General features: G+C 38.6%; 1 protein-coding gene across 1 annotated transcript; it reads right to left on the bottom strand.

Moving 5' to 3' along the window:
- Positions 1 to 11,322: 11,322 nt before the first annotated feature.
- Positions 11,323 to 14,190, bottom strand: LOC132650499 (zinc finger protein 431-like; the record flags this gene model as incomplete). Its single annotated transcript, XM_060375830.1, has 3 exons — positions 11,323 to 12,362; positions 13,799 to 13,858; positions 14,070 to 14,190. Coding segments are annotated over 3 exons (1,221 nt in total), but the record flags the coding sequence as incomplete, so codon positions are not given.
- Positions 14,191 to 16,097: the final 1,907 nt, after the last annotated feature.

Here is a 16,097-nt window from a genome sequence, read left to right as displayed (position 1 = left end):
ACGAGCCGCAATAAGACCATCTAGGTCAGGGTCCTGGAGTCTGGGGGATCCTGATGAGCCCCGCAAATGTTCTTCTCAGTTCATGAGACCCCAAAAGGTCACCAGGAATGGACTCCACTGAAAACATATGAGGGCTTATTTAATACAAGCTCGAGTCTGGGTCACAACAACCTCCTTGGTGAAGAGGAGGAGTATGACAGGGTGGTCTAGGGCAACAAGGTTTTTAAAGGGAAAAGCCATAGGCAGTGAGTTACATGCCTTGGAGTTACATGACTGTGTAAGGGAAATTTACTTTTGAAATGATTGTTTTACTTTACATGCTAAGACACTAAATGGTTCTGGTCTGAAAATCTGGTCTGGTAACCTAGCAACTATATCTCTACTGGGCAAGAAAAGAATGTGGTAGGGCTAGTTCACCCCTGAAGGTGGCTGGACATGTATACACCTGTCTGGTCTTTCTTCAGTCTTATGCTTTAAACTTTAAACCAAAGCCCCTCCCCAAAAAATTAAAAAATAAAACCTAAATTTTGATTCTTTGGTCTCTCACTGTGTAGTAATTCCTTTGTCTCAGAAATGTAAAAACTATGAAGCCCACTGGAATTTGCTTCACCCATGTGATGTAAATATGTAAATATGTATATTGATGTGTTTGCATGAACTAGGTCAGTCTGTTTTTTTGGTATATTTTACATGAGTGTATGTCAATTATCTGGCTATAAGGAGTTCCTTTTTCATCGTCCATGGAATATGTGCAAATATATACAGATTTATATATCTGATCATTTGTCTACATGTATGTATGAGAGAACAGGCCACAACAGCTGGTCAGGGAAGATGTTTTCTTAAAGGGAAGCGTGAACTTGCTACAGTTCCTGCAGAGGACATGCTAGCTGAAATCAGCATCATCATCATAAGTAAGCTTGTAGGAATTTGTTAGTAAAATTTCTTGTTTCACCCACTTTTTTCAGTGAGTGTGTGTGCCTGTGACCTCTATCTTTTCTATCCATTTCTCTTTAGATCATGGAGGGTTAATGGGACCCTAAAACTCTACCAGACCTCTGAGCCTGCCTCAGAGACAGGAAAGATGATTGCCACTGAGCCCATAGTGGCCTGAAGAGTATCTCGGGGTAAACAAGCCTGGAATTCTCTGTCAGTCTAATTAAGACCACCTGTTGTTAAGCAATAAAAACATTAGGGAAAGAGTGACTTTGTTGTCAGAGTGACCAGAAAGCCTTAAGTGGCTCAATTGGTAAAGCACTAGGCTCCAAGTAAGGAGACTGGGGATTAACACCTAAATAAAACTGCTTTTGACTTCATCAAGATGCCCAAATCAAGTTTAGATATACAGAAAGAGACAAATATCAGTCCCTGACCCTGAATTCACATGCTTCAGTCTTTCCAAGCTGGGTATTCAGTTCTGGATATTAACAATTATCAATTATTTTGAGGCTAAAATTTCATCGTGAAATTTCTTTCTTCCCTTTTCTTTCTCCAGGCCTTCCCACACACTGCCCCATGCTCACCTTCAAATTCATGGCTTCTTTCTTCATTGTTACTTCATGTGTTATATATACATGTATTTTGAAATATAAACTGCTTGTTTTTTGAAGTATATGCAAATTTATTGTCTTTAATCAGTGCTTTCAGTTCCAAAATCATGTAAGATAATTACAGACATATATACATAAACTGTGACAGAACCCTTTTCCATTTTAACTCATATTTTTAATTATAAGATGAAAATGTTTTACTGTCTTGACCACACTAAATTACTTACAAATGATGTAAGATTGTGAAGCTTCTCTTGCTGATGAGTGAGGCTTACCTGCCATGGTAGACTCTCACCCTTGTTTGTGTCTTCTTTAGATCCCGTTTCAGTTTTGCTCAACAGCATTTTCTGGAGGGCATGGGCCACTGCCTACACTACATTTCATATGGAATAGCTGGGCTCAGACTTGGTCATTCCATCATTTTCTTCTGATTTAATCTGTATTGAAATGTTTGCTGTGTATGGTTTATGATTTCTACATAGCAAAGCAGGTGAGTAATCAAAGTTGTCAATCCAGAATTTATGGAAGAATCTCCTGGGTACTGCGGGGATATAGGTGCCTCGAGAAAATGCTTTAAGCGAGGGATGGTTCTTTTCTTTTAACATGAGAAGATTCCTCTGAAAAAGTTTATAATATCATTCTTATTTGATACAGACTCTAAATATAATGTGTTGCTTGGCCATCTTCCACACCTTCCTTCTGGTTGAAAATATTTTATTTGCCATAAGGAAAACACATCAATTATTTATATCACTATAGACTACCTGTATATTTGCCTGTATATTTTGGTTCACGTTCAGCAAATCAACACCAACTAGTACCCAAGTATCAATTAGCTGAGATTTTTTTCCGAAAACAGACACACACATAGATTGATCTTTCTTCCTTCTTTCTTCCTCCTCCACCTCTTCCTTTTTTTCTTGGCCCATGTATATATGCCTTCATGTCAGCAGAGGAAGCCTTATGCACAGAGCTTACCACTGAGCACAGAGCACCTTACCTACTAAGCCTCCAGCACACCAAGCATTATTTAGTGTCCTGCCTGCTCACACACCGCTGGCCAGCAGAGGGCGCCAGAACACCCTAAACAAGGTCATGATGCCCAACCTGAGCTCAGGCGGGTTGGACCAATCCCCCCAGGATGCAGGCAGCAGTGTGGGAGTGCAGGATTGTGCATCTCTCTTTACTCACCCCCCCCCGTCTGCGGTTCTGCCCCACGCACGAGGCGTTAGGGGACTCTGGCAGACGGACTGACAGATGTCGGTGGACAGGGGAGGGATTGCTTGCAGTCAAATATCTGAGTCCCCCACCCCGTCTCCCTCATGAATCCTGTCCCTTGTGCTGCCTATAAAGCCCCTGCGGGCTAGTCCCTAAATCACGTTCCGGGGTCCCTCAGCTTTGCTCATGGGTGGCATGGCAAAAAGCCTGGAAGTAGGCTGGGGAAGCCTCTTCACGCTACTGCAGGCCTCAGTGGCATACAGCCAACACAGCCTTTCCCCTGGTCCCTGTGTTGATAAATCTAAGGTCTTGCCAGACAAGCTTGCAATAGCCTTTAATCCAGGCACATGGGATGCAGACACAGGATGATCCTTGTGATTTCAATGTAAGCCTGGTTGGCAAAGACAGTCCAGGACAGTCAGGCCTACACAGAGAAACCCAGTCTTAAAAATCAAATCAGAAAATAAGAATAAAACAGAACATTTGCGCTGGGTTTGGTGGCACAGGCCTTTATTCCCAGCAGTCTAGCAGGCAGAAGCAGGCCAATCTCAGTGAGTTCAATATCAGCCTGGTCTACAAATTTAGTCCAAGTTAGCCAGGGCTAAAACAGAGAAACTCTGTCTCAAAATACCAAATCATTCATGTATATAAATTCATGCATATAAATTTTAATATATATTTAAATACATCTTTAATATATTTATTAAATATAAAGTTATTGAATGTATTAATATGAGTTAATGTTTGATAAATATATAATGTAGTTAATATATTATATATTTAATATATATCAATACATATTTTGTTTTAATCATATATATAAAATCTGAGCCAGGCATGGTGGCACATGTCTGTAATGCCAGCTCTCTGGGAGGCACAACTATGCTGATCTGCATGAGTTCAATGTCACCCTGGTCTACAAATCAAGTCTAGGACATGCAAGGGAACAGAGTCTAATAAAACAGGGTCCTTCACACCCACATATCTAGAGTTGTCTGAAATAACAGAGTGTGACTTAAACTATGTTATAAGAAAGTCTTGCCAGGCATGGTGGCACACATCCTTAGTCTCAGCACTTGAGAGGCTGAAGAAGGTGGGTCTCTGTGAGTTCAAGGTTAAACTGATTTACAGAGAGAGTCCTGGGCAGGCAACAATGCACAGAGACACCATGTCTCAAAAAAAGCACATTAAGTTAAATGAAATGAAATTAAAAGAAAATATCAAATCCTGGCATATTGGCACATGCCTTTAATACCAGTACTCTGGCTGGCAAAGGGGGTGGATCTATGTGAATTTAAGGCCTGCTTGGTCTAGAAAGCATGTCCAGATCAGTCAAAGCCATACAGAAAAAAATTGTGTCTCAAAAAACTGCTTCCTGAGATGTAAACAAAAAAGGTTAATTTCTTTACTCATTTCTGAGGGCTCAGGTTGGAGCTGAGGACAGAGATCTACTTGAGTGGGAAAACGACCTCAGGCATGTTTCTTTCTTTCTTTGTTTCTTTGTGTGTTTTTATTTTTAAATTATTCACATGGCCCAGGGTCATGTCCACTTTGGATTTTCCCAGGTGTCCCTGCTCTGTCTATACTCTTCCTCAGATCTGAAATAACTTACTCCTCCCCCATACCTAGTACCCATCAGGTTCATTTCTTTTATATTTCTTTTTTATTCACTGAACACTTCTAGTCTCTCACTCAAGGGGGAAGAAACTTTTCATTTTCCTGTAGAGACATTGAACCCTCCTAAGCTGACCAGGCTGGAAACCCAGTCCCCAGCAAGCAGCCGGAAAGAAGAAATGTTAATATTTACAAGAAATTGTGAACATCATGATTTATTGTACATAAAAACATTTTCTGGTCCTGGAATTACCATGATTAGATGAATTTTTAATGTTGTGACAGTTCAGGCAGACTGTTGGGTGAACGTTTTGAAAGGCAAATGTTGTTATAAACAAAAATGAAAATTCCAACCATTCTATTTTACCAATAAAGATTCAGGAGCCAGATGCTGCAGAGAAAAGATTCTAGCTCAGAGATGCAGATAAAGCACCCATCTGGCCTTCCTTATCAGCTTCAGTCCAAATGGAGAAAAAAAAAATGTTCACTAGCTCAACTCATGCCCAGGAGAAAAAAAGCCAAAAATCTTAAGGCCAAAGGCTTCCTAGAAATCCCAGGGTGCTAAGGAGCTGAAGCTTAAGCTAAAGCTAAAGCAAAAGTCTGAGATAAGCCTTTCCACACTGTCTTAAATACCCCTCAACTCAAAGTCCCTCCTGCTCTTTAATGTCTGTAAGCATGTTTCTGGCTTCAATTCTTGACCTAGGGCTAACTTTAGTAAATCTTGTGTCCAGAAAGTTCTTGGATTAAAGGTGTCTGCTAGAGCTGGTTGAACCATACCATAATCACCTGTTTACAATAAACAAAAATTTCTTGGATTGTAGGTGTGTGATAGGGCTCAATCACACTGATCAATAAACAGTGTTTTACCATTCACAATTTTGGGGTTCATAATGGGATCAAATACCCTGCAACATTTCTCCTTTTGGCTAAATTAAAGACTTCTCCCTCTAACATCAATAAACTATCTACTATCAGGTATAAATGACATTCACAATGTCTAGTCTGTATGTAATTAGCAAACTTGAAAAAAGTATTCTACTCTCTATCTTGATGAATCAAAAATTCTGTACCAATTTTAGTAGGTTTATCCTCTTTTATATGTCTATATGAGTGAGTATATACAGTGTGCATCTTTCTGCTTCTGAGATAGCTCACTCGGGATGATCCTTTCCAGGTCCCACCATTTACCTGCAAATTTCATGATTTCCTTGTTTTTTTTTTTTTTTATTGCTGAGTAATATTCCATTGTGTAGATATACCACAATTTGTGCATCCATTCCTCCACTGAGGGGCATCTGGGCTGTTTCCAGCTTCTGGCTATTACAAATAAGGCTGCTACAAACATGGTTGAGTAAATGTCCTTATTGTGTACTTGAGCCCCTTTTGGGTATATGTCTAGGAGTGGTATAGGTGGATCTTGAGGAAGTGCTATTCCTAGTTGTGTGAGAAAGCGCCAGATTGCTTTCTAGAGTGGTTGTACAAGTTAAACTCTGTACACCTAAAGAAACTAATCAAGAGGGAGGACTCTTGCTAAAATGCTCAATTCCTATCCAGAAAGGCAAAGAGGCTGGACATCAGAAGAAGGAGAAAAGAGGGATCAATTCAGGAGTCTGACACAGAGGACCTCTGAAAGGCTCTGCCCTGCAGAATATCAATACAGATCCTGAGACTTATGGGCAACCTTTGGGCAGAGTGCAGGGAATCTTATCAAAGAAACAGGAAACAGTAAGATCTGGAGAGGATAGGAACGCCACAAGGAGAGCAACAGAACCAAAAAATCTGAGCACAGGGGTCTTTCCTGAGATTGTTAATCCAACCAAGGACTCTGCATGGTGATAACCTAAGACCTCTGCACATACGTAGTCCATGGCAGTTCAGTATCCAAGTGGGTTCCATTGTGATAGGAACAGGGACTGTCTCTGACATGAACTGATTGGCCTGCTCTTTAATTACCTCCCTCGGAGGGGGAATTAGCATTTTCAGGCCACAGAAGAGGACAAGGAAGCCACTCCTGATGAGACCTAATTGACTAAGATCAGAAGGAAGGAAAAGAAGTCCTCCCCTATCAGTGGACTTGGGGAAGGGCATGCATGCAGAGGGCTGAGGAAGGGAGGGATTGGGACAGGAGGAGGGAGGGAACCACGGGGGGATACAAAGTGAGTAAAATGTAATTAATAAAAAATAATGATAATTAAATAATTATAAATAAAATAAATAAATAGTAAATAAATAATTAATTCTAAATTAAAAAAAATAATTATAATTAAAGAAAAATTGTGGTTTTTATTTTTTGAGGTATTTTTGCATTGGGATTTTTACGTAATGAGTTATTTCATAGGTAACATGGTTTTCAAACCACCTTTGATTTTTCCCCCCAGAAGTGTTCATAGTGTTCAGAATGGGGCAACTCATAGCAGTCTTGGAAACATTTACACAGTTTTACTATTTTTATGTGTTTTCGTGTTTTCCCACGTGTATGTCTGTGCATGACATGCATGCCTATTGTCTGCAGGGGCCAGAAATAGGCAATGGATCTTCTGAAACTGTTCTTACACAAAGTAGCGAGATACTATGCCCATGCTGGTAAGAGAATTCAAGACTGTGGAAGTCTTATCAGTGATTTGATTTGATTTTAGTTCTTAATTTTTTTTCACAATTTCTTGTTATATCGCCTGATTGAAACCCCCTTCCTCCAATCCCCCCAGTCCCACCATCCCTCCTTCTTCCTCCTCTCCCCTTTTCCTAGTGCAGGTAAAGGGGGAGTGCTTCACCATTGCCATCTCACATAGCCTGTTAAGTCCCATCAGGAGTGCATGGATCCTCTTCCTCCATGGCGGCATCCCAAGGGGTGAGTAATTAAAGAGCAGGCAATGGAGAATTTCTTTACATATATATATATATATATATATATATATATATATATATATATATATCACCCCAAAAAATTTACTTTAGAAATCATGAAAATAACATAATATCTTCCACAAGCCAAAAACAAACAAACAAACAAAAAACCAGACATTTTACTCTTTGGGCCATTATACTGAAAAAAAAAAATTAAAAGCTTGAACATTATCACAGCTTTGAGTTTATTACTTTCATATTTATACCATTGAGAATTTATTTAGTCTTCCTACATGTGTATGAGTGTTTAATTAATGTTTTCTTGTGTGTCCCTGGTTGTATGCCCTTGCACCAACCACAGGCATGCACTGCTTTCGGGAAATTCTGAGCCTCTGACTGAGTGATCAAAATCCTTTACATGAACTGTCAGAGTTCTTAAATGAGGAGCCATCTCTCAAGACACATTATTTATTTATTAATGAAATTCCCTTATTTTCCATATTATTGTCTGTTCACTCAAATGTGATCAACATGTTTGCTTATAATAATTTTATTAGTGAATCTGTTATTTAAGTGAAAGTATATTATTTTTTTATTAAAAATATTTCGTTATGAATTTTTAATTTATTTTTATTATTACAATTTATTCACTTTGTATGTTCTCTGTAGCCCCATCCCTCATCTCCCCCAAATCCCACCCTCCTTTCCTCATCTTCTCCTATACCCTTCCTCAAGACAACTGATAGGGAGATCCTCCCCTCCTTCCATCTGACCCTAGCCTATCAGGTCTCATCAGGACTGGCTGCCTTGTCTTGCTCTGTGGCCTGCTAGCACTGCACTCTGCTTCAGGGGGAGGTAATCAAAGAGTTCATATCAGAGATGGCCCCTGCTCCCCTTACTAGGGTGTTGACTTGGAGGCTGAGGTGCCACGGGCTCCATCTGAGTATGGGGTTTAGGTATCTCCACGAATGGTCCTTGGTTGGAGTATCACTCCTCGAAAGAAACCCTGGGCCCAGAATTTTTCATCTGTCGCTCTCTTTGTGGAGCTCCTGTCCCCTCCAGGTCTTCCCAGCTCCCCTTTCTTTCATAAGATTCCCTGTGCTCTGCCCAAAGTTTGGCTGTGAGTCTCAGCATCTGCTTGGCTACCCTGTTAGACAGAGGCTCTCGGAGGCCCTCTCTGATAGGTCCCTGTCCTTTCACTTCTTATCCCGCTCCCCCCCACCCATGTACATCACATTGGCTTTCTGGGTGAGGACTGAGCGGTTTCCCGAAGGTCCTCCTTCTTGTTCTGCAAATTTTCACATGTTCATTCTGCATGATATGACTCAAAGTTCCTTATAAGTGAGTCTCTACCAGGCCTGTCTTTCTGCTTCTGGGATACCTCGCTCGGGATGACATGGGAAGACTAAATAAAATCTCAGATATAGAAATACGAAAGTAATAAACTCAAGGCTGTTAAAGGGTTCAAGCTTTACTTTTCGGAAGGGCCACTCTCTTTCTCTAGTGGCCCAAAAAAGGAAAATGTATGTTGTTTTGCTTGTGGAAGATATTATGTCATTTTAAAGATGTGTCTAAGGTAGATTATTGGGCTGTCTTTTCTTTTTTTTTTTAAATAAATTCTCAGTTCCATAGAATTTATTATTTATTTATTTATTATTGATTATTTTATTAATTTTTATTACAGAGTTAATAAAATGTAATTAATAAACAACAACAATAATAGTAGTAGTAATAATAAAATAATAAAACACTTCTCAAAAAAAATTTCTCAGTTGCTTGCTCCTTGATTACTCACCCCCAGTGATGTAGCCTTGCCAGGCCCCAGACAAAGAGGTTCCATGTCCTCCTTATGGACGTTAAGAAGCTAGGGGAAGATGGCAATGGTGGAGAGAACTCCCCCTTTCAGTGGAACAGGGGAAGAAGATAGGGGGAAAAGGGAGGGAGGGTGCTACTGGAAGGGGAGTTGTGGAATGGGTCTCTATTAGGTAATGATTAAAAAATGAGCTCACAAGGAAAAAAGGTGGCAAAGACAAATATTCTATTGTTCTTTGCTTTCTTTATATCACCTTTCTTTTCTTTGAGGGAGGGCGGGTACCCAGACTGGACTCAAATTTTTGCTGTCAAGTTTTGTTTTTCTAATTAATTTGTATTTTATTAATCATTTTTATTTTTTCACAATTTATTCATTGTATACCCCTTTTTAAAGGCCACTTCCTCAACTCCTACTGGTCCCATACTCCTTCCCTCTTTCCCCCAAACCCTTTCCCCTAATCCTCTCAAAGGGGGAGTCCCCCTCCTCTCCCATCCATCCACACATTATCAGAACACTACTCAGCTATTAAAATGAGGGAAATAAAATTTCTGCTCTTATTACTTCTGCATAGGCCACTGTGCTCAACTCAGAAGACTTCATACTATGAAGCTTGCCTGTAAGCTTACTGTGAAATAAACAATAGGTATAACTCAGTTTAGAGAGTCTCACCCCAAAGACACTGTTTGATTTACCATCTCACATCAAGAAACATGTGAAATTTGAAATGCTATGAAGTGTGAAACATTTTTTTCACAAGCATTTCAGAGAACGTGGTTCTCTTGTTGCCTGGAGGCTGTTTCCCACCAGTCCAGGAAGGAAGGAGGCCCAGAAGATGAGGAAGCCACCCAGAAGATGAGGAAGCTTGGAAGCCACCCAAGCATAACAGTGATCAGAACACTCTGGGAACCACCTCAGAAAGTAAGTTCAACTTTAATTCTAGAAAACAAAGGTATGTACCCCTTAGGGAGTGACTGGGATGCTCTAAGGATAGGTGTAGATAATTGTTTAAAACAGGGCATTTCAAGGATGCTTGATTTGCATTAAACAGCACATTCCTATCATGTGAAAAAGAACATGGAACCTCATTTTCCTATATTTGAAGGGAGGGGAGTAATCAGGGATCTGTGTCAAAGGCCATGTATCAAACTTGATTGATGGCATCTCTGTCTAAAGGCACTCTCCAGATGAAGTCAGGCAGAGAAAACTCACCCTTTCAATGGTTATACAACTAGGCCAGCAGCAGGGTCATACATGCAAGAGAAAGCCTCCTCCCTCACATCTCAAACTTCAGTCTGGGTTGTGATGGTTTTCAATAGAACCCCTGGAACAATAGGTATGTGTACACAAAGAAACTTCTACAGGCTACCACTGTTGTGATACTCTCAGAGAACTTCCTGGCTGGTGTTAGTTCACCATTCCCTACATATTCATTCACTGGACTAAAAGTTTCTTGTGTAAACTGAGGCAATTGAAAACAGTAAATGTTGAAAATCAGGATTATCAATAAGTCTTCCATAAACACCTTATTATATAATACTGTTGCATGTAATTGATATTCAACATTAATTGTATTCTTTTTAAAAATAAGTTTATTTACTTTAAATTCCAATAGTAATCCCTCTCCCTTCTCTGCCCAATGACTACCCTCCGTTCCTATTGCCCCTTATTATATAGTACTGTTGCATGTTCCCTTCAGAAAAGGGAGGTCATTTCCACTGAGCTAGTTTTACAGTTCTGTTGCATCTCAGTGGACCAAAGTACACAAAGGCCTTTCCAAATTGCTTATACTCACAGAATTCCTCTCCAGTAAGGATACTTTTATGATGATGATGACTCTAGATTTGTGCAAGGCCTCACCATTTTAACACATTCATAAGTTTTTCCTCTATTATGAATCCTTTCATGATGATGAAGATTATACAAATGTGGAATGGTTTCACCATGTTAAAAGCACTCACAGTCTTTCTGTCCGTTAGGGTTTCTTTCATGAGTGTGGAGATTATTCTGAAGTCCAAAAGTTTTTTCACATTGGTTACAGTCAGACATCTTTCCAGGATGTGTTATTTTATGTATTAGGAGATGTTATGTGCAAAGGCTTTGCCACATAGTTATATTCATATGGTTTCCCTCCAGAATGTGCTGTTGTCTTAGGAGATGATTGTTACATGCAAAGGCTTTATCACACTAATTACCCTCACAAGGCTTCTCTCCACTGTGTGTCTTTTCCTGTTTTCGGAGACTACTCTGCTGTGCAAAGGCTTTATCACATTGGGTATATTCATAAATTTTCTTTCCAGTATGTGTTCTTTTATGTCTTATGAGATGACTGTTTTCTGCAAAGGCTTTACCACACTGGTTACATTGATAAGGTTTCTCTCCAGTGTGTGTTCTTTTATGGCTCATGAGATGACTGTTTTTTGCAAAGGCTTTACGACACTGGTTACATTCATAAGGTTTCTCTCCAGTGTGTGTTCTTTTATGGCTTAAGAGAGTACTGTTTTCTGCAAAGGCTTTGCCACACTCATTACATTCATAAGGTTTCTCTCCAGTGTGTGTTCTTTTATGGCTCATGAGATGACTGTTTTTTGCAAAGGCTTTACCACACTCATTACATTCATAAGGTTTCTCTCCACTGTGTGTTCTTTTATGGCTCATGAGATGACTGTTTTGTGCAAAGGCTTTACCACACTGGTTACATTCATAAGGTTTCTCTCCAGTGTGTGTTCTTTTATGGCTTAAGAGAGTACTGTTTTCTGCAAAGGCTTTGCCACACTCATTACATTCATAAGGTTTCTCTCCAGTGTGTGTTCTTTTATGGCTCATGAGATGACTGTTTTGTGCAAAGGCTTTACCACACTGGTTACATTCATAAGGTTTCTCTCCAGTGTGTGTTCTTTTATGGCTTAAGAGAGTACTGTTTTCTGCAAAGACTTTGCCACACTCATTACATTCATAAGGTTTCTCTCCAGTGTGTGTTCTTTTATGGCTCATGAGATGACTGTTTTCTGCAAAGGCTTTGCCACACTCATTACATTCATAAGGTTTCTCTCCAGTGTGTGTTCTTTTATGGCTCATGAGATGACTGTTTTCTGCAAAGGCTTTGCCACACTCATTACATTCATAAGGTTTCTCACCAGTGTGTGTTCTTTTATGGCTTATGAGATGACTGTTTTGTGCAAAGGCTTTACCACACTGGTTACATTCATAAGGTTTCTCTCCAGTATGTGTTCTTTTATGCCGTATGAGCTGACTGCTTTTTGCAAAGGCTTTACCACATTGATTACATTTGTAAGGCTTCTCTCCAGTGTGTGTTCTTTTATGCCATATAAGAACAGTGATATAGGGGAAGGTTTTCCCACATAGAGTGCATTTAAAGGGTTTCTCTCCAGTATGACTGCTTTCATGCCTGCAAAGAAAATTGGCACATGTGAAAGATTTACCACAGTCATTTCATTACACTAATAAATATATTTATCTATATGAATTAATTTCATAATTTAGTCTAATGGTAAAGAAGAATCAAATTTTAAAGTTTTATCACTTTATTTACATTCACGGTATTCTCCTTCATTACGGGTATTTTTGAAGATTCCTGTGATGGTAAGAGAATTTGTTATGTGGATCACTTTTATAGCATCATTTTTCTATAAGAGGTTTTCTACTATATATGAAGAGTATTATAAGAATTCAGAGTTTTACCACAGCAATCCCATTCACAAATTTTTGTACTGTATGAATGATACTTCATTTACAAAGTGAGCCAGGACAAGCAGAAGTTCCAAATTCCTAGTATTCATAGGTATTTTCAGCAATATGAGTTTGCTGATAAATTCTCAGTGAAGTTGCAAAACCAATTAACAGTAACCATTTATCACATTCAGAAAATTTACTCACAGTGGGGACTACTACCAAATCAATTGTTCTTGGAGAAAAACAGGGACACTGCTTCTTTCAATATCCCTATGCTCATGTGTCTTAGAATCATTTTGACATATGATATACCAGTTTAATTTACAAAAATAATAAAGATTCCCACATTGAATTAACACAGTTCGTTTTTTGTTCATCATAGACATGTCATATAGGGATTAAGGTTTCTCCACAACAAAATTCTTGATTCTCATAAGCTGCTCCTTTCACTAAACTTTACAATGTTACTGCACGAAAATGAGTAACACTGGTTCTACTATAAATTTTTTGCTTTTTAGATGGTTTTGGACACATACTGATCACCAATTCAGTGTGTATACCTCTTACAATATCTGAGTAGATAGAATGAGACTAAACAGATTGGCAGTTCAAGTCAGTAGCTGTAATGTCCATATGATTCAAATAGTATTTTTGTTACAATATTATTTTTTTTCTTCTATCTTAGGGGAGTGCCTTGTAAACACAAATCAGATACCTGACATTGAAGTACATGGAATTATGAGATTTTAATGATCATCAGTATGCATAAAGCAGTGCTGTTTTTACACTGTTGCTTTTCTTTAAAACTTCCAGGACACAGCCATGTGTGCTGGTACATGCCTTCAATCCCAGCACTTGTGGAGGCAGAAGCAGGCAGATCTGTGTGATTTTGAAGTCAGGCTGGTCTAACAAGCAAGTCTAAGAAAGTCACAGATACCCAGAAAAAAAATCTTTTTCAAAAACAGAAAATAAAAAGCAGCCAATAAACAAACAAACAAAAAACACCAAACTTCCAGGACACATTAAAATTTAAGATTTATATCTGTATCAACATGCACATAAAGTTACCTTTTATTACTTGTAGAACTTTGAAAATGTTCTTCAGTATTATGGTCATCCCAATTGTAGCCTAAAATATAGTACGAGAAAATATATATTATTAGAAATATCATGTTATTATTAAGGTAAACTTAACTCACTCTATTCTGTGACCCTTAGAACCATGCCTGATTTATTTACCGCATTCCTCCTCATTCTCAATTGGAATTACAGAAGAGGATCAATAACAAAGTAAGATTTGTCTCTTTATTTTAAAAGTGAAAGAAAAATTGCAGTCTTACCTATAGAAGTGAGGTTTTCACAGGTCTCTAGCATCACATCTTTGTAGAGTTGCTTCTGTGAAGGTTCCAGCAAGGCCCACTCTTCTTGGCTGAATTTCACATGCACATCATTGAAGGTCACGGAATTCTAAAATATGCCATACATTTGTACAACAGAAACAGTGGCAACAATATAAATTTATACTTCATTGCCAATATAATCATATAATTCGAGTGCTTCTTTAATTTATTTTCTGACACAGAAGTGCGAATGTTATACAGTTGGGTGCTGTGCATGATGTGAAGTAGGGGAGATGAAAAAGCCTAAAGGTTAGATTGAAAAAAAAACCAAAGGCGTGCTTCAAAAACCTGTGTTTCATCAGTTTGTAAGACATGAATATAAAGTAGCCATTAGTTGGGTACTTGAGCAATCTATGAATCATCTTCAGTTACTTGGGTGAGTAGGTCAGCACCCTGTCATGAGACAGGTGGAAAGACAAAACACAGTCATGATATTTTATATAGCAACAAATGAGATGTGTTGATCAGGGGACACTGAACAGATGGGTAACATTAGTCAAAAGACAACATGGTACTGAATATTATGTTTTGACCAGGGCTCAGGGATGTGGCATATTAGTATGTGAAGAGGGGGGCTCATATATTTGTGGAAGGGAAAGTGGACTACAGTGAATACATGGATAAAAATAATGTGAGTGGCAAGCAACCACAATCATAGCCAGTAACATCATATTTCTTTGTGACCAGACAAAAGAAAAGGAATAGAACACATAATTATTCTTTGATCATTGTTTTGTATATCCTCCTTACTTAATAATGTAGTCTATAGATTAAAAATAAAGATTAAAACTTTTCCATTAAAAAAGAAGTGTTAATGTTATCACTAAGTCATTTTAGAAGAAAACGGAATAACAAGTTTTAACTGTATCATATCTGAACTTTTTGAAGAGGATATAGCTTTGGAATAGACATGGCAATTAATGTGGACAAAGACAGAGAGAAGAGTGTGAAATAGAGAGACAGACACATAGAGACAGAGACACACAGAGAGAGAAATTAACAGATGAACAATACTAAGTACAGATCAGAGAAATTTATTAACAGTTACTAACTACAAAAAATGGTGGACAAGCTGGGTGTATTCTGTCATGCCTTCAATTCCATCACTCAGGAGGCAGACACAGGTGTACCTTATTGAACTGGATGTCAGCATTATCTATTCAAAGAGTTCTAGGACAGCCAGACCTATATAGTAAGACAGAGCCTCCCCTAAAAGTCAATCAAACAAACACAAAATATTGAAAGAACTCAGAGGTCTTTACTGAAGCTTCTACAAGGAATTATACATTCACTCCTGTTGTATATTTATTTTCCAGAAATCCGCAGTGCCCCAGCTTAAACTGTAACTTCAATGATATCTTACTAAAAGGGAATGCATGTTTAAACAGGTAAAAATAGAAGACAAAAATATTAGTGGTGTAAATGATGATCATAAATGAGCAACATAAGATAGGAGAAATGGCTCAGCAGTGAGGAGCTCTTACTGCTCTTGCATATAATTGGGCTCAATTGTTAGTGTTTACCTGGGACCCACTACTTTCAATTGCTATAAGTTCATGAATTCTGAAGACATCTTCAGACTACTGTGAGGATTAGGCACACAAGAGGTGCATATTCATGCATACAATCAAAATACTTATATTCAGTAAAAACTAAAAATAGATCCCAGATGGCTGGGGTGATTGTACACTGTGTCTGATAACCTGGGGAGCAGAGACTGCACAGTGACCAATAGTTGGATCTGTGGTCCCCCAAACACCACTGACTGTGTTTCCAAGGTAAGAAGAAAACCAATGATGAGGGAAACAATTGGGTCCAACCTCAGAGTGCCCAGCAAATCTCTGTGAAAATTCCTTGGATGTTGCAGCAGGAATAAGTTTTTCAAGCAAAGGGACCCAAGAAGGAAGCAGGAGTAACTATTCTAATATCTAATAAAACAGACTTTCAACCAAAATTAATTGAAAGGGA

The sequence above is a fragment of the Meriones unguiculatus genome, assembly GCF_030254825.1.
Source record: "Meriones unguiculatus strain TT.TT164.6M chromosome 13 unlocalized genomic scaffold, Bangor_MerUng_6.1 Chr13, whole genome shotgun sequence".
Lineage (NCBI taxonomy): Eukaryota > Metazoa > Chordata > Mammalia > Rodentia > Muridae > Meriones > Meriones unguiculatus.
The sequence above is the reverse complement of the archived record's forward strand: the minus strand, read 5'-3'. Positions and strand labels throughout refer to the sequence as shown.